Source organism: Phalacrocorax aristotelis, chromosome 2, assembly GCF_949628215.1.
Source record: "Phalacrocorax aristotelis chromosome 2, bGulAri2.1, whole genome shotgun sequence".
NCBI classification, from domain to species: Eukaryota; Metazoa; Chordata; class Aves; order Suliformes; family Phalacrocoracidae; genus Phalacrocorax; species Phalacrocorax aristotelis.
Window position 1 is genome coordinate 8,019,930 of NC_134277.1, and position 27,308 is coordinate 8,047,237.

Sequence of the window (27,308 nt, forward strand, 5' to 3'; positions counted from 1 at the left end):
GGGGCAGGGGGAAGGGAACAGTGCGGGAGAATTGAAAAATGCAGAGATATAATTGATAGAATCATAGAATGGTTTGGGTTGGAAGGGACATCTTCCAAGTAGAGGTCACCTACTCCAATCCCCCTGCATTGAGCAGGGACACCTTCAACTAGATCAGGTTGCTCAGAGCCCCGTCCAGCCTGGCCTTGAATGTTTCCAGGGACGGGGCATTAACCGCCTCTTGGGGCAACCTGGGCCAGTGTTTCACCACCCTCATTGTAAAAAATTTTTTCCTTATATCCAGTCTAAATCTACCCTCCTGTAGTTTAAAACCATCACCCCTTGCCCTGTCACAACAGGCCTTGCTAAAGAGATTGCCCCATCTTTCCTATAGTCCCCCTTGAAGTACTAGAAGGCCACAATAAGGTCTCCCCGCAGCCTCCTCTTCTCCAGGCTGAACAACCCCAACTCTCCCAGCCTGGCCTCGCAGCAGAGGTGCTCCAGCACTCGGATGGATCATTTTTGTGGCCTCCTCTGGACCCGCTCCAACAGCTCCATGTCCTTCTTCCGTTGAGACTACTATAAAGTCTACTATATTGTGCTGACATGGAAGGATCTAGTTTATAACCTTATTAATTTGTTCCCCGAATAGTAATATCTAAAGAAAACAATTAATAAAACTCAGATTACTCCATTAAAAAACAGAAGCGATGACTCCTCCTCCTCTATTTCCTGCAGGCAAAAAACTGTCTTAGACATCTAAGGATGTGCATTAGGCTTACTGACAGTTCAAGAGTTGGTAGGAAGGTGATGCTGCGTTTTCTATTAAGGTTCTTTGAACTTCGTTATTCTCCCCCGTTAGTAACTCAAATGTATGCATTTGCTGTTACTTCTGAGTTTCTAGAGACAGTACGAAACCACCTCTCTTTCCTGACTGCTCTTCTGCTTATAACCTCTAAAAAAACTGTGCTGAAAACCAACCTATCTCTAATAAGCCAAGAGAAACAGTAAGCACCCGAATTTTAAACTGTGAGAGCTTTGCCTTCCTGAAGGTCCATGTATCCTTTACCTCAGCCATTACATTCAGAAACACATGGAAACATACTTAGCTGGGGGGAAAAAAAACCAGGCCTATTAACTCTGGCATTATCATCGTTAAAACTCCCCTCACTAAAGCATTAAAATAACCCATCCTGTTCAATAAAGCTGGTTCCTGCACACCGCCGGTGTCCAGCCCAGCCACTTCTCTAACGTTAAACTGCTACTTAAAGCACAGGAGTTAAAACGGACGTTATGAAAAAACTAAATCTCAACTGACATGGCATTTTCATTAACATGAAAGCTTTCTCACAGGATCAAACCGATCCATTTAACGCGCAATTAAATATTTTTGGGTGTATTTTGGTCAGGTTTGAAGAACTGCCGCCGCTCGGGCGGGCGCGGCCCCTCGGGCGGCTCCGCCTCACGGGCGGGCGCGGCCGCCGCCTCATTTATTGTTTCACTTCCCCGCCCGGGCCCCGCGGGCTGGCGGCGGCCCCGCGCCCGCAGCCAATCCCCGGCCTCCAGCGCGGCGCGGCCCCAGCCTCGGCGGCTGCCCAGGGCCCCGGCAGCCCCAGCAGCCCCGGCGGCCGGCCCCGGCCGTCCCGGCGGCCCGCCGCGCCCGCTCCCGACCCCCGTGGGCTCTGCGCTTCCGCCAAGGCTGCAAGCTCCTCTGCCGCGCCGTCGGCGCGGAGCCAGCCGCGAGTTCGAGGGCAGCCGCTGAAGGGAAAGGGCGCCCAACCGCGGGGACAGCCCGAGCCCGCCGTGACAGAACCCCTACGCCTGCGGAGAAACTCAGGGAGGTCTAAGAACACGCTTCTCCCGTCGGTCACGTCTTTACGTGCCAACACCAGACAGGCCATATATTGAACAGAACCTCAGCGTGGAGCTGTGCACGGTCCTGTCATCTTTCAGAATTCCTGAGAGGTGGCACCCACCCGAGAGGACCCGGGCACTGCCCCTTCCGCGGCCAAGACCACCCTGTAGGGAAACCTGCCCACGAACCCCGCTCCTGAAGGGTAAGGAACGCCGCTATGTGCCTGCAACAATGCTGTCGCCACTGCAGGAGCCGCCTTCGGAGGGCAAGGGGAAAAAGCTTCAGCAAGCTGGGCTTCCAGTTACTCCTCTCTACGAAGTACACGAAGTGCCTGAAGTCCATTATCTTCCACTCCTGGGCAGGCTTTTAATTCAGCCTCACAAGCCTATCTATGTATTACAATAACTATGTTTCTTTTCTGTGTTCTTCCAGAGGGAAGATTCTCGCTGGGAGAAACAAACCAATCCTTAAAAAGCAGGAGAGACAGCTCTTCCTATACTGCTTGCATTTTGTTTTTTAAAAAAATGATTAATATTAACGAACCGCATTTCCACAAATACAAGTTATTTGCCTATTGCAGTACAGTGTCTGTAAAGATGCTTCCTGAACTTCATGCAAAACAAAAAAAACATTGTAGAATAGACTTACTTCTTCTGTCCTCTCTGTTTGCGTGGCACTGAGTTTTGCCTTGGAGCTCTCTCACAAGCTCCATCCGTGCTGTCGCTGGCTTCACTCTTATTTAAAGGCTGGTTTTTCCATGGGATAACATACCCAGGAGTTGGACTGAATTGTTTTAAGTCTCCTTGTCCTAATGAGCTCCGTTCTCCACAGTAACAAAAGGCGCAGAGTTGTTCACTGTGAAAGGGAAGATAATTATTTTTGGGGGGAGGAAACAGCAGAGGATACCCCCATGAAAGAGCAACTTTCATGCCAATTTAACCCTTTGTAAGAAACCAATAAAAGCTCCCAAGTGCTGACAGGTATCAGAATTCAGCATTCAGGAACACTATTTCCAGTTAGTTTAGAGTTACATTTAAAAAACTTTTTTGTTCACAAAAGTGCGTAATTAACAAAACAAACACCACCACCACCCCAAATATTCACATGATTAATATAACGGTTTTGTTCAAAAAATTCTGTATCTCTAGACACACACTTGCTAAAAGGCATTGGAAAATGGAAAAAAAAACCAAAAACAACGGGAGGAAGAACTTAATTAACACTTCACGTGCATTAAAAGAACTCAGTGTTGCCATCACAGAAACAGCAAAGCTCTGCCTTTTTGAACACAGAACATTACCACATATATATATACACCTTTCTGTAAATACATACACCTTATGTGTAACACACTGTGCAAATACTATATGCCAAGAGGTTTAAGGAAACATGGAAAAAAAATGGAATAATGAGAAAATCACAGCAATGGCTACAGTCGCACATACTAGAGCATACAACACACACAAATCCAAATATCCTCATTTACTTTAATATTAAAAAACAAAACAATATCTACAAGTTGTAGTAGAGGAAATTTACATTTCCAGAACCGTGACCGCTACAATACCCCTGTACCATTTGCAATTATGTTTTAACATGCATAACACAGCAACAGCATTGAAGTGACAGCTCTGACAGCGCTCCTTGTGTCACATCATATGGAAGCTACTGAAAAATATTTCTGTAATAAACATACCCACAAACTTAAAATGTGAACTTCCGCAACTAATGCAGTTTGCATTAAAGGCAGGCCATTTAACACATCTTTTTAGGCTTAAAAGAGCAATTCTGTTTTCTTCATATTCATGCCCCTAAGACCCAACAAAGATGCCTCAGGGAATCAGGCACTTGGAGGGAGGCTTGGTTTAGCCTGAATCCCATTTAAATAGATTGCAGTGCATCTGCAAGGTGGCACGTTTGGGTTTGGGGCACTCTGTGTTGGGTGGGTGAGAAGAGGGAGGTAAGGTGGGAGGAAGAGAAAACCTTAGGCTGAACTTCTGTAAAATATTCACTAAATTCTGGGGAAAAATACAGAGTGCCTGTGCTTTTCAGCCAGGTGAGGCAAGAGTAGCAACAGAAAAAGGCAAAAGTAGAAAAGGAAAGTTCCAGTTCAGAACAGAAGACGCTGAGAATCCAACAAAGCCCCTTGGATTTGGTTTAACATACTCTGGGTTGGGTCTTTTTGCCCTCACCATAGAGCAACACTGGGGGGGGGGAATAGGAAGAAAGAAAATACAAGTGGGTACATAAAATTAGTTTGAACTTCTCTACTACTACAGTTCTGGTAATACCAGTCAGATGCTAAGGAAGGGAGCAGCATGTCACATGCCCAGAATGAAACACAGAATGAAGACAAATACTTTTATTTATGCTCTACAGGTACAACTGCACTTTCCCGAAGGTAGACCTTTGGAGACATGCAGGTTGGTGGGCAGGTAGAATAGGTCCCATCATGGTACTCAAATTAAGACCACAGTACCATTAGGAAACATTCATCCTCCTATTTGTGGCCTCGGCTGCACATCCCTCACTGATGATGTCTGAACACAGGGCCAGTGTGAGCCCGCACAACCCCCAGAGCTGATGGTAAATGTCTGGCACGTTCCAGCAATCTTTAGAAAAAGGTACCCGAAGATAAAAAGATACAAAGAAAATATGGATAAACATAGCGTAACAATGCTTAAAAATGAATAGTTACCGCTAAACAGTACGTAGGTCTATTTTGAAGCTAGTTTTCAATGTGATAGATGTGTTAGAGCAACAAATAATTCTTTGTATGGCAGCGAATACAAGCACTAGACTACCAGTGAAACCCGATCTGGCCTTGCAAGCAGAGTCTGTAAGAAGGGAAAAGCAAAGCTGTTTCTGCGAGTTGAGACTAGCGAGACTTGTGAGGAGGCTTAAGAGATTTAAACAGGCAGAACCATGGTATATAAATTACACTAGTTACAAACACAAGATTATCCACAGTGGAATAAATAATTATTCACACATCCTGTAGGACAGACTATCACTGCTCATTAAAAGATTTGAGGATAATTATGACTAAATAAACTAAAAGCTCCTTCAAGTGAAGCCATAGAAAATATGCAATAATGTTAAGGTTTATAAAAGAGAAATATGATACAGTAATTACAAAAAAAATATTAACTTTTAAAGCTGTTTTAAAAGGAAAGGAATTTCCTTTTAATTCCTTAAATTGAAGAAGTACAGGGGTAAAGCGGATATTTCTGGATCCTGTAAGGCAGCTCCGGTATCACAACTTCCAGCAGTATCTTTCTGCAGGCAGAGTGAAGTGAAACAACAGGAGCAGTGAGTTTCACAGCCACTCTGCAGCGTGGTGCAGACAGCTGTGAAGCTGTCAAGAATCATATGGTTTGTGCTACTGCTCCTGCTCCAGCAAAGCTGGGACCGCAGCTGAAGCAAGTGCTCGAGCACTTGCTGCGGGGAGGGGGCAGGGGGAACCCTTTGCTAGAGGTCTGCGAACACAGGGATGCAGAAGTAAAAGACAGGAGAGGCAGATCATTCCCAGACCACAGCCAAGAGACTGTGGGGCTGAGACAGAGGGGAGGGATTAGGAAAGGGGGGGGGAAGGTTTCACGCTTTCCAGGGAGGGGAAGCAGAGGGGCTTCAGATGTATCAGACACTAGATAATAATACATTGAATAACTAGAAACACCAGTGGCAGCGTACTCCCTGCCTAGCATATGGATGCTAGAGAGACCCTCCGCAGGAAAGCCATGGCCCTCCGCTTCCCAACGTGTCACGCTGCTGATCCGTCATGCAGCACAAAGTGGCCAGTTCCATCACGTTAGCCTTTTAGGTTTAAGTGCTCAGTAAATATTTTAAGTTATGTCTGTATGGGCAGAAGGTAGAGGTTTTTATTCATATCATCTGAGGATTGCAGAAAGTACTTACAAATCTACTTTCCATATGTCAATATGCAATTGGAGGATCTAAATCTGCAATGCTAGAAGAGCTCTCATATTGAAGATAACGAAACTGAGATACTGGCAACTCTTAAGATCAAACCCTAGATCTGTTATCATAATTAGCATATTTTCAGAACAGGCTAATTCAAAATGGGATAACAAGCAAGAGACGATGTGTCACATCTTTTCATAAGCTACTAAGAAAAAAAAGAGAAAGCTCACCAATACTCCATTTAAGATACACCTACGATGCCCCAAACCAAAATAAAAATTCATAATTATTTGTAACTTCATCTTAATTCCTAAATTTTCCCAGAACAAATGCTACCTTTTTATACAGGTTTAAAATTCCACAGCTGGTTTATTTCTAGTAGGTGCTTATATAACTCACCTCATCACAAAGGACTTCATACATCCACATGAACACAAATTTTAATATATGATGCAGGGAAAAAAAATATGTTCGGAACAAACCCAGCATAACAACTGGGTTTAGGGGAATGCAATAACATGCAGTAAGGCTAATGTCTGAAAACAATGTCTGTTCCCACCAAGGCATGGGAGGAGATCCAGACCCGGGTCTTGTTAGAAAGATGCCTTTTCTAACAAGAAACATGTCATTCTCAGCATTTTGCCACAGCCGTTTTATTCTACAAGCTCTTATTTCATCAAGTTGTCCTATCAGTGCCTCTTCCTCACAAAGAATTTACTCAACCCCCTGACAAGAATCTAAGATGCTACAATCCTCCACAGTTCTCAGCCCGACAAAGGAAAACAAAATGCCCTCCAGCCAGTTAATCCTGGAGGAAGGGGGAAGAACAGTCACTATTTCCTCTACTTGACCGATGACATACAGTCATTAGGACTCATCCTAAAACACAGACTTTCCCGTTGAAAGGAGTTCATTTCAACACATGCAGTATTGGGCAACTAGTTGCACAATATTAAATTACAACCAGAGAAGGAGAAACATCTTCTGGCCTGCTTGCAAATATTCAATTAGAGAATTAAGGTAAAACTGACAGCCCCAGAACCTTTTATATTTTTAAACAGTTATTCTAAGGCTGATCATCAGGATTACCAACATTTCAAGCATACCAAGTGCCACTGTAGTTATACTCCCAAGAGTAAGCAGAAGCCCCCTGGATCCTTCCGAGTTGGGAAGTGGCACTGGGGTATCCTGTGTTAGCCAAGGCTCCTTGACAATAAGCAGATGTGCAGACTGACTTATGTAAACATGTTTTGTTTATGTGGTGTCCCGTATCTCACAGATCTACGCTTGTGTCTGCATGAGCACCGTAACGCGCGGCTGGTGAAAATCTTCAGGTTGGTCCACGTGAGTTAGTGAGACCCTCAATGGTATCACATGTGTCCTCTCACTCTCCTGCCTATTTTTCATACCTGGGTAGAGGGCACAGCAGTCCACAACGATACGGGGCGCTGCCATACACCCGCAACTCTGTGTATACAGCTGGGGAAATAAATTTCCCTTCCTCATTTTCACTGGAATAACTTCCTTCCGTGTCTCCAGGATGCATGTACAGCTAAATGCCAACGAAGAGAGCAAGACTCTTGAAGTTACAGAACCCTTTTAGTACTAAACAGAGAAGGAGGCAGTCTAAAGAAAGTCCTGCAGCCTCCTGTTCTGCAGAGAGGTGTTAAAAGGTCCCCTTCTTTCAAGCATCCTACAGAGACGAATGGAAGCTGACCACAGCAGGAGAAATACAAACTCATGGATTCAGCTCAAGAGGTGCTCTCCTCTTACCTCTTCTCAAATCCCTCCCAGCCTACTGTGGGTCACCAATTATCAAAGTTCTACTGTGCATTCACCTTTTCAATCAATCTCATCAGAAGCAGAGGTTGTTGTTGCTGTTTAAACAGGAAAAGGCAATGGATTATATCTGAGAAAACCTAAGGCATGGCAATTCCAGTAAGATCCACTACCTATAACCATTGCCGTAATATTAAATACTAAGTTACAGATGACCGCTACTGCCATTTGCCATGATTGCACTAAAGCTTTAAAAAAAAAAAAAATAAATAAAAAAAAGAGGAAAGCTTAACAATAAAGATCTATTTAATTCATGTTTCGGGTTGAAAAAGAAGGTGAAGATGGTATAATTTGATTTTTGCTATGAGTTTGTTTGGGTTTTATGCAATGATTTTCCTCAGTGTCTGGAAATACCCTCAGGGTGTCTTTTTCACACACACTTTAGCATTTTTGAAAGGTGAAACTGAGAAGCATAAAACCTTGGGTTGTGTCAGCAAAGTTACAGAAATTTCAAGTGGTTTTACCATCTATTTTTCACAATTAAAATTAAGTTTGGCACAATGAAATGGAATATTTGGGAGCAAAACAGAACTTCAGAGCATCATTTGTACTGATTACTGAGGCAGACTGATGAGAATTGGTCTTGAGAATTCTTCTCCCACCTAACCCTGTTAGTAGTTTTAACATATGTTAAAAGGCTAAATTATACGCTACAGGGGACCTACTATTTATTTAGCTATGCCAAGTTGCGCTAACGCACAAACTACTTTGCCTTCACTCTCGCTTTATGTTGTGTTATTTAAACAGTAAATTGTTTTTCTCCTTAGGGAAGATGCACCATTGTATCATTCATGTAAATTCAAATCAAGACCTGCAAGCTGGATTTTAAATGAAAAAAAAATTTCTGGCTTAAAACAATGCCAGGGGTCTGCATCAGTGTGAATTCTAATATGTGTGAGACATTCACAGAAGTGAAGCTATTCTAAAACTCAGGGGTTTAGATTAAGCTTTTCAGCTTCATCTAAATATCCTGTAAATATCTGAACCTCGATAATGAAGACACTCGAAAGGAAACTACTGAAGAAAACTCATTAGGCGATGCATAACAACTTCACATTGATACAGGGTTAACAACCCAATAAATCACCCTTCTGAATGAGTGTTACTAAGGACAGAGGAGGATGAAAGCACAACATAGAGATACCACAAAGAGGAAGATGCAAAAGTTCTCAGCTGCAAGCTATATTTAAGCGTTTGACATGCAAAGTGTTCTCTTTCCAATAGGAAACAGAATCACAGAACAACTTGAAATTTTGAAGTGGTTTGACACTATTACACAGAATTGGTTTTGAAATTAGTATTTAACTTGTACAGCACAATTCCTTTAAAAAAAAGAAGGGCGGGAGGGAGTTCACATGAACTTCAGGTGAAGAATTTTAAAACTTGAAGTTTGCACAAAGCAATTAACTGCATTAGACAATAATTGCTTTCCCATTTTTTCAAACCAGCACCGTTGGAGCTCTACAGCCATATAATCAACTTAATGATACTCTTCTCATTTGAAAAAAAGAAAAGATTACCCTCCAAACACCACCACCAAAACATTTTAAAATTTGAAAACTATGAAAATATGCTCTTATTCACCATCAACATGTGTCAGCTTTAATTTAAACAAATGTTTAAAGCTCAGAGAGGATTTCAAATACCCGAAATGCACAAGGGGTTACCGGAATACCAGTGCTGAATAAAATGAATTTAGAGGTCTATCTAGAAATCCATCTAGATCCATATCTAGAGTCCATCTAGAAATCATTCTTTAATGTCCAACTGAACTGACTCGTACTCTCAAACAAAAATCCCATATAGAATGCAACTGTGAGCAGACCTGAAGGCTGACACCTCGCACAGTTCCGAGAGGTGATTTAACCTGCAAGTGATAAAACCCAAATAAAAGGTACAGTGTATCTTCAGTATGCCTTTGTGCCCAAAAAGTATTACCTGTTCAAGGCACATCAACATAGATCACACACCAAAACCACATAAACCTCGCAGAGGTGGCAGCACCTCTTAGGGGCCAACTTCATATGAGCACTAAGTAGGGTCTTACTACCTAAAATGTACTGAAATTTAACATAAACCAACTTGGCTTTCAATAGCAGTTTTTCAAGAAAGTTTCATCAAAATTGTTCTGTCACATTAGGGAATGAGAAAACATGCTGTTCTGCATAATTCAAACTTTGTATTTTTTCTTTGGAAATATGTTTACAGAAGAGACGAAATACAACAAAGTGGGGCTCTTTAGTCAAAACTGTGCTGGGTCTGATTAAAGGTCCACCCAGCCCTGTATGGTCAGTGTTAGAAAGAGGATAAGCAGATGCACAGGGGTATTAAAGAGCAGGGAAAACATACAATACTACCCATTCCTCCCGGTACTTTAATTTCAGGGCCTCCCTTTATCAGCTGTGGTTCCTATATATTCAGTAATTCTCAGTTTCTCTTCCATGACCTTGCCCAGTCTGCTTTTGAACTCATGTAAATTTTCAGCAATCCATAACACGCTTTGGCAAGGATTTCCACGTCACTCTGGACAACTACCTGCTGTGCAAAGAATTACCTCAGTTTATTTTGCATCTGGCTGTTACAAGTTTCATTTGACAACCCTCAGCTTCTTGCATTAAGAGAAAGTGAATGGTCAAGATATAGCCACCCTCCTCATGCCACCTAGGATTTTGAAGCTTATCTTCCTCATCCAATCTCTTTTACAGACTGAGGGTCCTAGATTACTTAACTGGAAGCTACTCCAGATCTTTGATCAACTTTTCTGCTGTTCTGTGAAACTTTAAGTTTCTGTAATTCTTGTTTCTCCAAACGCTTCTAACCTCACCAAAATGACTACATGTGCTCCAGCAAAGCTTTAGCACGTTGAAGCTACAAGGTCAAGAATTCTCTCATGAAGAGAGAAGCACCCTCCATTCTCTCTCAGTCCCCATGTGCAAGCAGACTCCATATACACCATCCTTACCCTGCGAACCAACATCCTTCTGGCAAAGGGCAGAGACACTCACAGCAACCACCTCTGCAACTACAGCTTAGGGATCCTGTGAGTCCAGATTTTGCCATTTAAATTACCTGCACTTTCAATCAGCTGTGAAATGGCAGCGAAGGAAGGAACGATGAATGAACGGGCAGGGCACGACAAAGGGCTTGCTGTGCAAGGGAAATGGAAGGTGCTGGGGAAACAGGACAATCGACTGTGGGCAGTAATACAGACCACACAGAAAGCCCACGAAAGAAGGAAGAGAACATAGCCTCAGCTGAAAAGAAAAATGAACAAGAAAATGGAGAAAGGGGTGGGAAGAAATAACATTTCACAACCACCTGCCTGGGAGCCACTGGAGATGGAGGCCTGGTCATGAATGTCCATTGATCATGGGTATCAAATCCCACAAGGCGCAAGTTCTACATGAGAGCATTAAACACATTATGGTCACAATGTCAATTGTTCAACCTAAGAAAAAGGCAGGATTAAGGCTGTCTGCGAAACCTTTCTGTGGCCCCATTTGTGCAATACGCCTTCTCTGCTTCAAGGAAGATGCAGACCATCTGGAGAGAACTCAAAACGTCGAGAAGAATCAGAGCTCAAGAAAACATCATCTACAAAGAAAGTCTGAACAAATTTGGGATTTCTGTTATGAGGTAAAGCATGCTGGGAAAATAAACTCAGAGCCTTTTGCAGAAATGTATCCTTCATTATCCTTGGCAGATGGTACAAGCACTAATGGGATAAAACCCAGAATGAGGAGAGTGTGGGTTAGATGTGAGGAAAATGTTTCCAACAGTAAAAACAAAGAATAGACTGGATGGGACTGTTTAGGGAAGATCTGGAGTTTTTATTATTGGAAGACTTAAGAGCAATTTATGTAAACTTCTGTCAGGAATGGCAGCTGTAGATGTCTACCTTAGAAAAGGAGGTGAACTAGATGACTTCTAAAGATCCTTTCTTGCCCTGTGAATCTGAGGTAGAGCTCCTTTAACAAACAATCTGTCATAAAATTCTTCTTGAGACCACTTCCCTAGTCAATGCATGAGCAGACAGAATGGACAACCAGGAAATATTTAACTTTTTTTTCATTTTCAGTGCGTGGTCTTAGTCTTTACCTACTGACAATATTCAAATTGTGCCCCACAAGCCGAACCAGTAATTTCACTCTGGGCTAGACTGGTCACTGATATAATGATGAAATATTATTTTACTATTATGAAATAATTTATTTTTATAATGTGAAGGAATGCTATCTCCACTTTGGAAATGTAGGAGTCAATAACTAACTTCAGAGGAAGATACTGTAAATGCTTACATGGATCTAGATCTGAAAGTGTAATAGCAAAACTCTGCATAATTTCAAGTGCCGTGCTTCATGCGTAAGGTCCATTCTCTGCAGAAAGATTTCTTGTAGAAAAACATTAATGTCAAACTACAAACTGTATGATAATACATGTGCATGAAAAGAAATAATCAGAGTTTCAAGATTAATCTAATACTGGCATCTCCTAAAATATGTGCTTGACTTTGCAACTTCAACAATTTTTGATGTATTTTAATATTAAATATTTTATCTAACTCCCTCCTGCCTAAAGATCTAGCTTCTCCTTCCATCACTGCAGTGTTATTCTGTCCAGATTATCTAATCTCTTTGCCACTCCACAATTTTTTTCCACTGTGTTGCAAGTTTTGTAATGCACTTTCTTAGAAGTTTAAAAAAAAAAAGGAACAAAGATAAAGAAGTTCACTGCTGCTTTTTTCACCATTTTCTTTGTTCACAGAATGAACAAATATTCACCAACGACTTCTTTTCGATGGAATAAAGTACCCCAGCCCTCCATGTCCAGACTCCAAATTTGACGTTAGCAGCAGCAACAAAATAAGGGGGAATAGTGCAATTGGTCTGGAATGAAAATTACGTGCTTTGTCCAATTACAAGTGAGACAGGAAAGCAGGAAGGTGTGTTGCCAGGTTTGGGTTTTTTTTGTAGTTTTAGCGACAGTCTCACAAGAACAGATATTTAGCAGACCAAAGTACCCAAATCATAAAAGCTGTGTGAAAATCTCAGCTTCTACTTACTTATTTTAAGAATGTTCTGTCTTCATGATTATGGCAAAAGGACTGAAAATGTGCAATTAGTGCAATTTACAGTCTCCGAAAGTAGACAGAAAGTAAAATGAATCAAAAGGTGTTTTGTTCTTCTATGAAATTGTGTTTCTAGGCCATTCTCGTTAGCTTTTAATGCTTGGAGTTGACAATGTGGGAAACAGAGGAGGAAGGTAGATGTGGGCTCGGCTGTAAGTCGCAGCCGGTTTCTGGCTGCTTGCCTGCTTCACGGGCTGCACTTCCCCTGCTCTCTGCAGGCAGCATAAACCAAGGGAGCAGACTCCTTTCGAAGAAGCTGGATTCCACTCAGCCATAAGTCCTGGGCTGACAGAAGCTTCTCACAAGGCTTATAAAAAGAAAAAGGGAACAACCAAAGGAAAAGGCTCCAAAACCCTTGACACTCATGATATATAAGAGCTGGCAGCATTACTTTTACCACTGCCAGGCTTGATAGTTTATCTTTGCTTGACGTTACTGCCCCTCCCCACATGTGGTCAATAATTCACTCATTCCTTCTGAGCATACACACGCACACATGCCTCACCCCTTTCAGCCTCCCTACCTCAGTATGGCTCAGATACTGCTGCAGCACATCGCTTTCCGAGCACTAATCCTAAACCTGTTGTTAAATTCCCCACTCCAATCGCCCTTGCAGTTAATAGTTTCTTGGACTCCCATATCCCACCTCACAAAGGTTCCAACACTAACCATCATCTCTCTCACCTGTTTCTTGAATGTCCTTAACGTAGCCCCAATCTCAGGAGGGATCCAGAGAAAAACAGCACACAAGCCCAGCTTTGGCTAATGTCTCAGCTACCGAGGTCCAACCTAGTTCTGATATATCCTACTATGTTAAAATCACTGTTTTTCAGTAGCAAATTATTTATTTCATGTACAAGACTTCACTTCATGCCCTGTGTCCTGCACTTCTCTAACTCCTTTATCTTTACTACCAAAGACAGAAACCCAGATTTGTCTTAACTCTGGAAAAAGTGATGCAAAAGTAGCTCCACCTACACCTGCATCTACTTCTGGTGGAGGCTTTGGTTCTTTTCTGTGTTCCAGGCAATTTCTGCACTGTCTGTTATAATGTATTCCCATAATTCTCCTACGTCTCACACACCTAAATTTATAAACATTTCCACTGCATTAAGTTACTTATAATATAAAATAGAAACAGAAAAGCTTACAGAAAAAGAGATGAAGCTGATGAGTACAATTAATTTGGAAATCAGCTTCAAAACGACTTCCCCAAGTCACAGGTTTAAAGTATCTCTGGAGTCATGCCTTACCCTAAATCTTGATACATTTCCTCCCACTGTTACACAACCAAACGACATCAGTGTATGTTATTTCACACGTATTTTCTCCTATGAGAATGAAGTTAAGCCACCCAGAACCCAGTCCTCCGACCCCTGCACGGCTCGGCAGCAGTGTCAGCACACCATAGACAATGATACAGACAATTAATCAAGAAGCAACAGATCAGAAGAGGCTTTCTTCTGCTAGGTTTCAAGACACACTGCCAAAACTCCCCCAATATCTGGTTTTTTCCCCCCATTGTTATGAGGACAACAATGACTTCTCCAACTAACACCAATTCTGCATCTAAGTCTGAACCAAAATTACCTCGGATCAGAGAAACCTATGTCTCCCAATTACCTGTTTCACATCCTTAATGTATTTCTTTCCAAAATGTTACAGACAGGATCTGATCATTATTTTAACTAAAAATTAATAGTACTTTGCTTTTTAACGCTCTGATCAGCCAAAGCAATGGGCCCATAATAGCTTTTCGATCTTGACTAATCCAAGTCAACACTTCCAGCTGGAAGGAAGAGTAAATTGAGGGCAAACAAGGGCTGGTTCAGAACCATGCAGAATTTTTTTTAGAAGACTGTTGTCCAGCTTTTAAGAAACAAGTTTATGGCTAGGGAAAGTGCTGTAATCAACTACTCACGATAACAGCAAGAAAGTAACCTTGAGAACAGAGCATGGATGAAACAGCACTAAAACTTTTGCAAATAAACCAAAACAGGGTCAAATAAAGAACCAAAACAGCTGTCCAGTTCAAGCTGCTCTACGTATTTACTGCCATTTAATACCAGCTTTGGACATTTCCATTAAGAACAGAAATTTCTGTGTATTTCAGTCAGGTATACACACAAGATCTGATTAACAGAAGTTCTTTGTAAGAAGGGAAGTATCTAGTGGAACCTAAGAAGTTTGTGAGCATGTAAAACATGAAAATTATATATGCAGAAAGTAGAAGTAGTCATTTTTTGTGCATGGAAAACATGCTCTGTGTTGGATTAGGAGGAAGTAAAATGATGACGGCGGTTCTCTCCAAGTCTGTCAAAATATAATTACACCTGTAACTGCGGTAACTGGTAACAGCAATCTCTTCAGCAGAAGAGACCAGCTACTGGGTTAAAAGCTGTTATCAGGGCTTCAACAGAGACGCTCTGCTACAATTCTGCGATACTGTTTCAACAGTGATCAGAGACTGTGTTTTGGTTTCCTTCAAATACTGTAATTAACGCTCTGCTTTTGGGTAATTTATATTGATAAAAAGTTTAAAAAAATACAGAAGTTATCTTCTGTGTTATAAATTCTGAAATAAGGAAGAACATGGTAGAAATGACAAGAGATTTGTTTTATTTTGTTCCTGCAAATATAGACGTACAAGCTGAAACTTCAGAAATAGTTTTATACAGATTTGCCAATACACCATTTTCTCAGTAGGAAAGCTTCAGTAATCACATTTTATCTCATATCACGTACGTCTGTTTTAATTTAAACAGCTAATATGCTGTAATTCAAGGTTTTACCAGTGTAGTCTGAGGACAACACTCAAGGAATGTGCTTTTCACCTTGATCTCCCCATATGCCAATTAAACCATCAGTCTCAAGTGCAGGCTGCTGCTGCCAGCACTTCAAAGCACCAGTAGCACACCCCAAGCCTGCGCCCCAAGCACTCTGTGCCCCATTACCCGAGTCCCAGCCCTGCCCCTCATTTGGCACTGCCTCCTCCCTCACTAACCTGGTTTTAGCTTCCACACCCACAGAGGCGGTGGAGCTTGCAGACTCCTCGGATACTGAGCGCTGAAGGACTGGTGTTAGCTGCTTGGTGCTGTCCACTTCCGTTTGGGCATCCTCTTCTGCAGATTGCTCTTTGACTTCTGTTTAAAAAAAGAACAACAATATTTATTTAGTTATTACTTTATTTATTTACTTAGACTATAAAAACATCTGTAAGCTTTCCCTTGTACTGCACACACCCATTTTATGTATAGATAAACCCATGTAACTATGGTCTCAGACACAAAATTTAGGGAGTAGGAAAATATTTTCCTTCCCATCTAGCTAAATCATGAAATTGAATGTTTATAATACAACGCACCACTGTGAACTACAGAGGCTCAATAAGTAATAAGAAATGGTGCAGGGGGAGTGTCGCACCAGGTTGCGGTTTTAGGCAATCTCATTCCTCCCGCATCTCCTCTGGTGCGTCTGCTCTGTCATCCCTGACCAAACATCAGGGTGAGCACACTAATCTGGGGTATAATAAATCTTTTTTTTTTTCCAGATTAGCTTTAACCTTGATCAATTCCCTGCACTAGTTCACTCCTGATTACTCTAACTCTATGCTGGAACAGGGTTGAGGAGGTGAAGGAAGGAAGAACATGGTTTATGCCAGCTTAAAATTCATACCGGACTGTAGGAATATAAGCAATTTTTGCAGCATCCTTTTAATTTAGATTAGTTGTTAGAGTGAAAAAAATATATATATGTATACATCTACAGCTGACAATGTTACTAGTTGCCTAGAAAGTTAGTTTCTGCTCAGAAACATGAAATACCAAGTTGCCACTGTCTGTGCAATTTAAATCCTGTTCCCTCTTGGTTTTATGCTTTGCAAAGAGTGAGGAATTTGCCAGGGGACACGGCCAAGCGCTGCTTTGAGTGCATCAGAATGCAGAGGGGCAAGGGGCAAGGATGCAGAGCAATAAAATTCAGTATTTCCACACTCTTCCATACTTTGATTTTGAAACGTAAATAACAAAAATCACAGGACTCCGGCAGATGGTCTTTGGCATATCCAGTTTAAGACACTTCTGCCTCCTCCTGTCAATGTCCGTGGCTATTACATCTGTCCCCACAGCAGAGCCAGACTAAGGACCTGCGCTGGGGCCGCACGCCACAGTCCAGCATGCCATCTAAAATTTCCAATGAACCTGGGTTTGAGCTAAGAAGCCAATACATACTGCTCTTTCAAACAGGTCCAATTAGAGCAAAGCAACAGAGTACTTAGAGGATTTAAGCAGAAGATGTGTTCACTTTTTTAAAAAATGAATACATAACACAACAAAATATAATCAAATATTGCAACGGATAAATGATTCAAGCGAAGGAATGGATGGGAAGAAGAATCTGCAACATGGGTGGGCGTGCACAAAAACCTGCTACGAGCTTTACTCTTATTTATAAGAGAGGAAAATTTTCAGAACATAAAACTGCATAGCTTGGTCTGTAATATTGAAATGATATGCCTGCTGGAGAACATGGAGAAGGGGAAATCTTTCTTGTTAGATGTACAGTTACTTTTTAACCTAGAGGAACTCATTTAAGAAGACAGTGTATAATATAGAAAACCTCCAATGAAGGCATCTAAAACACACTGAAGAGAAAACACAAAATTAAGAAAAAAAGAATAAGAAATTCCTGTTCATGACTGTGTGTGCCAGGTATTTGTTTGAGCTGGTGTAAACTGGAATTGTTTCACCTATTTCAATTAAGCTATTTAGTAACACACATTTAACATGCTTTTGGTCATCTGAAACATCCCAAAATGACCACCTGTCCGAAAGCCAAATGGCTCATGTTAAACCCATTCCACCAACCTACCCTGGAAAAAAAAAAAGCCGGACGATCATTTGACACTAAATAAATATCCTGTTGGGAACACATCCCTTGTAATAGTAAATGGCTCCCTACAGAAAACAGAACAAAATAAACCAATACCCCACACCCTTAATTTTTGGCAGGTCTGAACAAACAACCCCTGCAATCGTTCCTGGACGAGGATTCCCAAAACAGGCAGTGTCTGTTGTGAGTTTTGAAAGTATGTTGGGTCTGAAGGATAATTTGGTGCAAGTAACCCCCAAATTTCTAAGTACAGCCTTAATGAAGAGCACAAAACATAAACACCTCTAAGGCAGGCAGACGCCAAATTGCTAAAAACAAAACCCACAACACAGCCCAGGACAACCACACATGAAACACTCAAGGAAGGACCACCAGAAATTGTGGCCTTGCTCTGATCCATCTTGGCGACTTTATTTAACCTAGTTAAACTTTGCAAAAGGAACTCTGCTTTCTTGTGTGCCTGCAGAAACTTTCAAGTAAGCAAAAGCCATTTATTCATTGCCAGCTTTCATCTCATTATATATTAATGAGCACCCATTACACTGGGAAGGCAAAGCTCACGGACATTAACTCATTCTCAAGAGCTCTGGACAGTGTGAGAAGACACAGATTGTTTCACTAAACACTACGGCTATATGAGCTTACATCCTTATGGTGCCTTTCCCCCTGCTGTTTGCTTCCCTAGAAAAGAAGGCACCCAAATTATACTAAATGAGACAAACAACATCTCAACTGCTGTCTCTGCAATAAACCAAACTGTGTCTCAATATGCCGTTGGAAGACTGAAAACACGGTGCTCACCAAACAGAATGAAAATAGGGTTTATGTTAGTTATGTGTGACATCAACTTTGTTCAGGTTTTCCAAAAGAAGATTGAGGAAGAACAGAAGTCACACATTTCACGAGTCAAAATCCTAAGAGATGGGAATCCGGCACTGGTACGGCAAAGGGACAGCAGATACCCTCATCACTGCCTCAGAGATGCTCTTGGAAGCATCTGGCACAATACATTAACTGTTTTTTACTGTATTTAATGATCATTCATCAGATTTGGTTCTGGCATCCTACTTTGAAGCTTCTGGGAATGAAGGAACCATGAACGAGTAGTAAATGTGAAGCTCATTTGCAGGTTCATATATAAGGCTTTACTTTGCATCTGATTTTCATGACTGTTTCTGTCACGGTGAAGGTCTTGCCCATGTAGAGTGAGTTGGTGGGGGAACCGAGAATTTAAAAAGCTAATTGCACAACTCCCAGATGTCTCTATATCACTGTCCTTTGCTAAAAGATTAGGAAAATATTAAGAAACATGGCATTTAAAACTTTTTATTACTTGAAGACGATTATATCAATAGTTCCTCCCCACCTGAGTAGTGAGGACTGAAAGGCCTTCTTTCCCTATTAAGGTTAAAAGAAATCCCCAAAGGTACAAGGACTAAAGTTCCTACCCACATGAGCCACCAAAAGGGGCAAAGCTTCCATACGCTTTACAACCTGGGTAACATTCACAGAAATCACAGCATGGATGAGGCTGGAGAGCACCCTGAGGTCGTCATGTCCAACCCCGGCTCAAGCAGGGCCACCCAGAGCTGGCTGGCTGGGACTGTGTCCAGGCGGCTTTTGAGCATCTCCAAGGATGGAGATACGAAACAGTAGAGGGGAAAAAAAAAAGCCTACATTTCTCTTCTAATTAATACTTTCATCACATTTCATCACATTTGCCTAAATAAGATACATATATTTGGCTCTGGGTTGAGAAGACAATCCTTAGGTTTTCTGCTATTTAAGAAGTAATTTGAAGTTTTTCAAATAAGGAAAAATATCTCCACGAAGGATCCGTATTTTAAGCAGTCAAAATTTTCTCTTAATAATTAGTTTTATTCCTCTTTCTAGACCAGAATTCAGTGAATACTTATAAAAATAAATAGCACATACTATTCTCAATTACATGGATTACCAACCTTCCTAACAGCAGTTGGCCTCCTTACTTACATGTCTTATACAGAGATTTATAACGTTCAGAATAGTAACAGTGTTGACAATTTCCTCTTCTCCTGCTCTGTCTTCAGATGCCTCAGAAACCTCACCCTGTGTAAGAGACATGCATGGGACATGCAGACTCAGAGGTGGAAGCCCTGGTTTTTATCAGCCCAGCTGCAGCAGTGGTTCCCTTGCGGACCATGACATGCTTGTGGGAAGGAAGAGACTGGCGGTGGCTGGAATTTTATTACATGAACACAGATTTCTTTGGGGACGTGATGAAGCAAGAGCGGTGAAGCAACACTGACTAAAGATCTAAAATGTTCTTTTGTAACAAACAATCCTTTTCTGTTTTCTAGTAATGACAAGATGCTATTCTGCAAGCCACTTGGGTAAAGCTACAGCAAGATGAGGTATATGTGTGGGCTCTGCTATGGCAATCAGGCAAAGAAAAGACACGAGCATATCCAAAAGGTTTTTAATAAAAGTTAGAAACTACTATCCAAGTCAAAAACTGAAAATACTGTAAGAGTTCTGCCACAAAAAAAAAAAAAAAAAAATCTTTGAAATCTTGAGATAATATTGAGTATATAGTGACACTGGGGAGAGCAGAATCTAAGCAGCTGTCATAAACATATAATCAATATTCCACTGCTGTTTAGATGCAACAAGCCGACTGCTTAACCAGTTCACTGGTTGGGAGTCTACTGTCAGACCTACTGCTAATTTGGCAGACACCAAAGCAAATGTCATGAGGCTCCAAAGCTTTCAGTAAGAACAGAAAGTATTGCAGGCTGGAAAATACCAGTATCACCAAACACTGCAGGGACATTCCAGGGGTCTCAACTGTTGCTTACTGTGATGTTCACAAAAGGGATAACAAGCCTTTAACCAGCAGATGCAACTGTTACTCTTGCACAAGGAAGGGGTAGTGCGGTGTCAGAAAATGGCTTATGGGACAAGGTGTTTTACACAGCCTCGTAGGGGTCTACAGAGGTACAAACACCACCAAAACGCTCCAGCTTCTAGTTGCTTAGACAGATAAAGAAACTAGGTCAGTGTAGCAACAATAGGAAAAGAAATTTTAACAAGGGAATGTAAATTATGACTAGTTTCCACTAGTCAGAGTTCATAACTGTTACTGTTCAGGGCATAATTTAATAGAAACATCACTTTTGCTAGCGTCTGTGACATACAGGCTGCCATGTACAGCAATCACTAAAGTGCAGAAATCTTTCACATAAAGTAACTTCATTATGTACAGGTTTTAGCAGCTGAACACAGGGGAACAAACAGACACGTTGGGGCTAAACAGTTCCGTGCAGATCACCTGCAGTCCTTCTGACAGCACCAAGACAAGCCAAGGTATATCGAAAGACACACAAAGGGTGATGGTTGCAAACAGCTACTGCCATTACTTGGGCTGCGCCGAGTTTGTAACCATCTAGTCTTGCCTGCTAAAAACACAACCATGGCAGAGAAAGGGAAAATACCATACTGAAGTTTGAGCATGACGGTAATAACCACATGCAAGAACCATTTCTCCACAGACAGAGGCATACTTTCTTCATCTTTAGTCAACATTGTACCATTTTATTCACAACAATAAACAACAAAACATACAACTGCATCAAAGGTGTTTTGCTGGGGTTTTTTGCAAGTGCTGCACATGTTGTATTTTCTTTTAAAATCACCACTTATCTATTTTTTCCTGTCTGAAGTACACTGCAGTGATTTACTTACTGCGACAGTTGTTATATGGAGATGAGAAAAAAGCCTGCAGTTATTCTTTTTTGTACATTTCAGTGTGTATTTTGATACTTTTAATTCAAATAGAACTCCTCTCCATTAAATACAGAAAATAACTGTGCAAATTTGGTACCAGTTGTAAAATAAAAATAAGGTTTTCAATGTAAGACCATTTAAACTATAATTTCAGTCATTCCAAACACAAGACACCATATTATGGATAACCAGCTCCCAGCAACAAGCGACGGAGGAACTTCCTAATCTCGGGGTGGCACTCATCTGGTTATTCTTCCATTGATTTGTTCAGGTCTTTTTGAAACCCATGTAAAATTTTTCATGCCCAAAGTATCCAGTAGCAATAAATTCTATCATTTAAGTAGTTGCCAACTGCAAATGCATCTACTTTTGTGCTCTGAACACGACCTGATGTCCCCTAATTTTTGTGTTGCAAAACAAAATGAATCATCACTCCCTGCTCATTTTCTCCATACCACTCATCATTTTGTGTGACCCTATTAAATTCCTCCTCAGTCATATCATTTCAGGCTGAAGCCTTTTACCTTAACTGATCCCCTGCACAGAAGATATTATTTACTTCTTGTCCTACTTGTTGGCCTTTCCTGTACTTTCCCAATTACTGTTTGTCCTTTGGAGAAGGGAAAGCAGAACTACACGTGGCATTTAACTTGCAGTCATGCCACAGGTTGATAAAGCAACAGTGGAAAAAAAAAAAAGTAATCACACTGATGCTTTTTTCCCCTTATCCCTTTGCCAGTAATTCTTAGAATCTGATTTCCTCTTTGGCTTATAAAAGCTACTGCAGTTCTTGGAAGAACTACAGTACCACTTGCTCAGGTAGCAACAGCTCTTTGAGAGCCGATTTTCGTTTATGCAAAATTAGGAGGGTGATTTTTCCCTGCATGTTCTTCTGCATGCATTACTACTGAATTTAAGAGTCTTTTCATTTTCTAGGGTCAGCCTTCAGTGCTTTGCAGGTGGGGACCTCTTTTATTACACTAAGTTTATTTTACCCGCTACTTTCTTCCCTTTTGTACCTGACTTGGACAAGGATTACCAAGGCAGATGTTTATGGGACTCCAGCACCAGCCTCGTTTATACTATTATTTTAATTAGGTGGGACTGAGGTTTGAATTTCTCTAGTATTTCTTCTACCAAACTGGAGAGTCAGCCTCAACACAGCATTACCAAAAATTAAGACACATCTATAGAACTAAAACGTACACGAAACAGCGCTGTTTCCAGTGAGGAGAAGAATGTACGGCACACGAGATACATGCTACTACTTCAATCTATCTGACTGGGAACGTCAACACAAATTCTCCCATCATGTCACTAACGACACAGCAGCAGCAGCGTTAAGCTTCAGGGCAATGGGAAGGTGGAATATTCTGGGTCCCTGAAAACACCTTCCAAAACCTGTTGGGTTATGTTTAAAAAAGCATAGTTCAATACCAAAACCACAAAATCAGCATTGAATAAATATGAAAAAAAAGAGGTTACATTTCAGAAATAACCTCCACAATGAAAAACTCAGTGAGGTTAGAATTTATTTATAAATAACAGATTCTACCTACTACAAAATATTCCACGTGCTCCCGAAACACCTGAGACAGAGATATCAGTCAGAAGGAAAAAATCAAGATTTTTCTAAATGGCCCATTTTAATGATAAATGTGATTATCAAGTAAGACTGTAATGATTTAAAGGCAAATATAACATAACTTTCTGTTGCATCTGGTTTCCTTATTACAAACAAATTACCAGAATACAAAGATGTTTATAATAATAACAACAACAAGATGCTTCAGTTCTGCTAATTTTTCCAGCAGCTGAACAGGTAGCAGTCAGCTGCGTAAGAAAGAAGGAACTAATCCTTTTCTAATGAGTACAGGGAATATTAATTGCCTTAAAACATGTTTAAGTGCATTTTCAAAGCACATTTTTGCCCCAAATATTTATGGACAAATTTAATCTACGGACAATGTCTTCAGTGGTGTCAATTCTTCCTTTCATTCATTTTAGAAGCGATAAGCAACATAGTGATGAGGCCAAAGCATCTGTCTGAAAAGCACAAAGTGGATTTTAAAAGGGTTTTCGAGTTAACAAGGTGACAAGAGCTTTTGCCATTGATTCACCCAAACCAGGACTTCCTCTCAGGTGTGTTTTACTTTGCTCAGTATGGTTCATACTGGTACAAAAGGTGACTGTATTTCCTCTAATAAGTAGAATATTGCAAGATTTTTCTTCTGTAGAAAAGTGCTTTTTTGGCTGCTTCAACACAGATGAGATTCTGAATCAGTCCAAAATTCTCTGGCAGCTTTTACATAGATAACTTTCCTCCACTGAGAAGTGTTTGTTTCTTGTTCTTCTGTGCTTTGCACAGAGACAAGAGAGGCTGAACAGAGGAAAACTTATCTTCCGGGAGTTAAGGTGAAGTCCAACAAGAAATCAACTGGCCAGGCAACATCACTGGGTCTGATAATAACATTACTAATGATGAGAACGCAGGCAAGAAGCTATCAGTTGATAAAATCATCCAGATTCTTTTATGTATTATCAATTCTCAAGTCTCTAGACACCATGGGGAGGTGAGGGCGTGCTGTTAAGTATTAATTTATTTTAAGAATTGGTTGACACGGTACAGATAGTAAACAGAATACCCGATGGATTTACTACGAGTTTCCCAAGAGACTCGGCACTTGAAATAAACTTATTTCATTGCGCTTCTCCCAGATCAGAGTCTGAAACTCAACATTTTTATGTGATGCAAAGACAGGGAGAATTACAGACTCCAGGATGAGTTGGGTATTTTACAAGTGTCCTCAAAAAAAAGAGGGAATAATCGAAGAATTAACACACAGAATTCAGTTTCAGTCAACTCAGATGCAGAACCAAGAAAATACCATATACAGACACTTGCTGAAACTAATAGAAGATGGGGAAAAGAAGTAGAAAACCAAGAGATTCACTCATCAGAGGAAAACTCCTCTTACGGAGAGGAGCAACACAAGAGCACCTACAGGAAAACACAGTATTCTACAACAAACTCTCTTTTACTGATAGCTAAAAAGGTGGAAGGTGTTGATGGCAGGACAGCCTTGACAGGACCAGAGGCAACAGGCACAAACTGAAACACAGAAGGTTCCCTCTGAACATCAGAAAACACTTTTTTACTGTGAGGGTGCCTGAGCGCTGGCACAGGTTTCCCAGGGAGGTTATGGAGTCTGCATGCTTGAGTTACTCAAAAGCTGTCTGGACATGATCCTGGGCAACCAGCTCTAGGTGGCCCTGCTTGAGCAGGAGGGCTGGATCAGATGGCCTTCAGAGGTCACTGCCAACTCAGCCATTCTGCGATGCTGTGGGTGCTACAATGACGGGAAGGATGAGTAACCTCAACATTGGTTGGATAGAAAAACACCAATGTAAAGTCACTGGTGGGAACCAAGGTGAAGAAAAATGGAGTAAGTAACAGACAACTGGAAAGATTAATATGAAGCTGAGAAGCAAAGTAGTCAGTAAGGGAGAAACCAAGAAATCAGCAAGAGACAGGGCTGGTAGGTAAAGCAAAGGAGTCCATCCTGACATTGACAAGAAGCTGGAAGTCTAATGATTCAGTAGAAGCAGCTGCCAGCGCCATTTTTGAGGAAAAAAGTTGACTTAGCTCCCAATAGATCTTTTTTCCAAATCCCAAAATTTCCTTTTTCCAATTCCAAATCTCCCTCTTTCCATCCTTAAGAATTCTACGTTCATTTACACCAAAGTGAACATAGTACTTGGCAGAAAAAGGGATGGACTCAGAAATCACTGTAGTTGGCGGGGATAATAACCCATACTGAAACGATCAGAGCAGCACACAGCTTGCCCTGCTTTGCTTCCAATTCTGCCTCTTTTTACATATCAGACTACAGATTTTTGTTAAGGGTAGTAACTTGTTTCCCAAACTGCAATTAAAACTGCCATGCCTTAGCACTACAGAAGAGCCACTTCAGAAAGAATTTTTGCCTTTCCCACCCCTAAAAGATCTGACAGCAAGAAACACCTCTTTATTCTAGGTGGGTTTATATGGGGCATCTCCTTTTTCCCTCCCTGTAAGGGAAGTTCTTATTCCTCCTGCACTGCTCCCTTCCCTAAAAGTAGAGCTCATTATACTGAATACAACATTAATGACATGGACTTCTCTCATTTTATGAAAATTAATTCACAACAGCGCACCAGTTATGCTAGACTCCATAAATAAAACAAAATAGAAACAACCTCCCAAACCCAAACAAACACAAAATAAAAACCTCACACAGTAAAAGAATTCCTGATTATTCTCAACACATGAAACAAACAATGGAAAAGCAACTAGAAATATGGACACTCAAAATACACCAGAAGTCACACATCAAGACGTTCAGATGATCTCATTTTGAGTTTTGTAATGTTACTACCAACTACTCTAAGAAATTGTTGGCAAGTCCATGATTTGCAAGAAAACAGGCTTTTTAGTCAAAGTAAAAATTCTTACACTTTAACACAAATGTACCTCAATTTGATTAATGAACTTTTACATGGAGCAACCAACTGGGATTACTCCTCCCACACTTTATTACTAACACAGGTAAGAGCTTAGAATAAGTTTTAGAGGTCACAGCCTTTTCAATTAATATGAGTAAACCTCTATCGAGTCATATGGTGTTCAACTTTTAAAATAACATAACTGCAATTCTGTCTCTATCAAACTGCTCTATCAGTAACGCTCCTTCAAGTCTATTCTGGTTCCCCCTGTAAAAATGGGATTTCAGACCTATGCATGTTTACTAGGCTTCTCTTAAGAGTACCGTTTGCAAAACCATCTCGGGCTCAGCACTGAAGTGATGGTGCATCCCTTCCAGCAGCAGACCCAGCAGAGCCTTTGTTTATCAGGGTTTCTAGCACGGCGCTCCACTGCCTGTGCCTTTAGAAACATGCATCAGCCCACTGTGATTCTGATGAAGGGTAATGGAGAGACTGATCTACATGCACTCTTGGAGCCTTAAGAATAATTATCTGTGTCCCCCTCCCCTCCAAAGCAAAAACTGCTCTCAGATGTCTGTTGAGGAACTTTGTTAGTAATGCCATGTAAAGCCAAAAAATTACAACCATCAATAAATTATCTACATAGTAGTGTACCAGCAGTTGTTAAGCTTGAATTTCTTTTTGGTTTGGGTTTTTTTAAAAAACATATTTAGAATTTACAAAACTTACCACTTATAATCACACTTTCTGCCCCCTTTGCTGAATTTCCTAAGACTGTTTCTAGCACATGGCATAGGAAGAGTAATAAAGGGGATCTAGGACACAATTACAAGTAGTCTTCCTCTCCCCTACTGTGTTTTCGTACAGACAAATACCTGCTACAACTTTTCACTCTCAGCTTTAATAAATGGTAATTACCAACTTGTAAAAGCTGGAAAAGACCATCCAAGTTCACTACCACCAGCAGCTTATTACCAGGGGCAGAAAAACAACAGACAGCATGAAAAAATGAAACGTCCTTGTATTAAGCTTTAATCTAGACTCCCTCCACAAACCATTAACACCACTTAAATTCAACACAAGTCGTGACTAAACAATCATGACACTCCCCAAAGCCTAGAGTCTCGAGTACAAAGCCTTCTCAACATCATTCACTGTCTAGCAAGTAATAGCAAGAGACCAGCATATACAGTCAAAGCTCATCCTCCATCCACTTGAGAATTTCAGCCTCCTCTTTCATGGCTTTCACCACTGTAACCATAATGCTGTACAGTCTATTTAAGATGTTGCTGCAAAAATGGCTCTTCTGAGGTCCCCTGCTTGTCCTTCATATGAATCTACGCTAAGCACAGATTCTTGTCTCCATCTTTAAGGACTTCACAACTCTACCTCCTTTACTTAGCAGGTAGGAGAGTAATTCCACAACTCCCTTCACTCAGCCAG

At 41.0% G+C, this 27,308-nt stretch overlaps 1 protein-coding gene and 1 long non-coding RNA gene across 46 annotated transcripts in view; one reads left to right on the forward strand and one right to left on the reverse strand.

The window, feature by feature from the left end:
• The window catches only part of KMT2C (lysine methyltransferase 2C), a 201,816-nt gene that overhangs the window by 122,373 nt on the left and 52,135 nt on the right, over positions 1-27,308 (reverse strand). For all 45 annotated transcript variants that reach the window (XM_075082303.1, XM_075082304.1, XM_075082333.1 and 42 more), the window contains 2 exons: positions 15,730-15,868; positions 2,483-2,689 (listed from right to left, as the gene is read on the reverse strand). In XM_075082303.1, the coding sequence (XP_074938404.1) occupies positions 2,483-2,689; positions 15,730-15,868 (346 nt within the window). The remainder of the gene's footprint in view (positions 1-2,482; positions 2,690-15,729; positions 15,869-27,308) is intronic.
• Positions 1,954-2,413, forward strand: LOC142052381 (uncharacterized). Its single transcript, XR_012658818.1, has 2 exons — positions 1,954-2,036; positions 2,267-2,413. It is a non-coding gene; the product is annotated as an uncharacterized LOC142052381 (long non-coding RNA).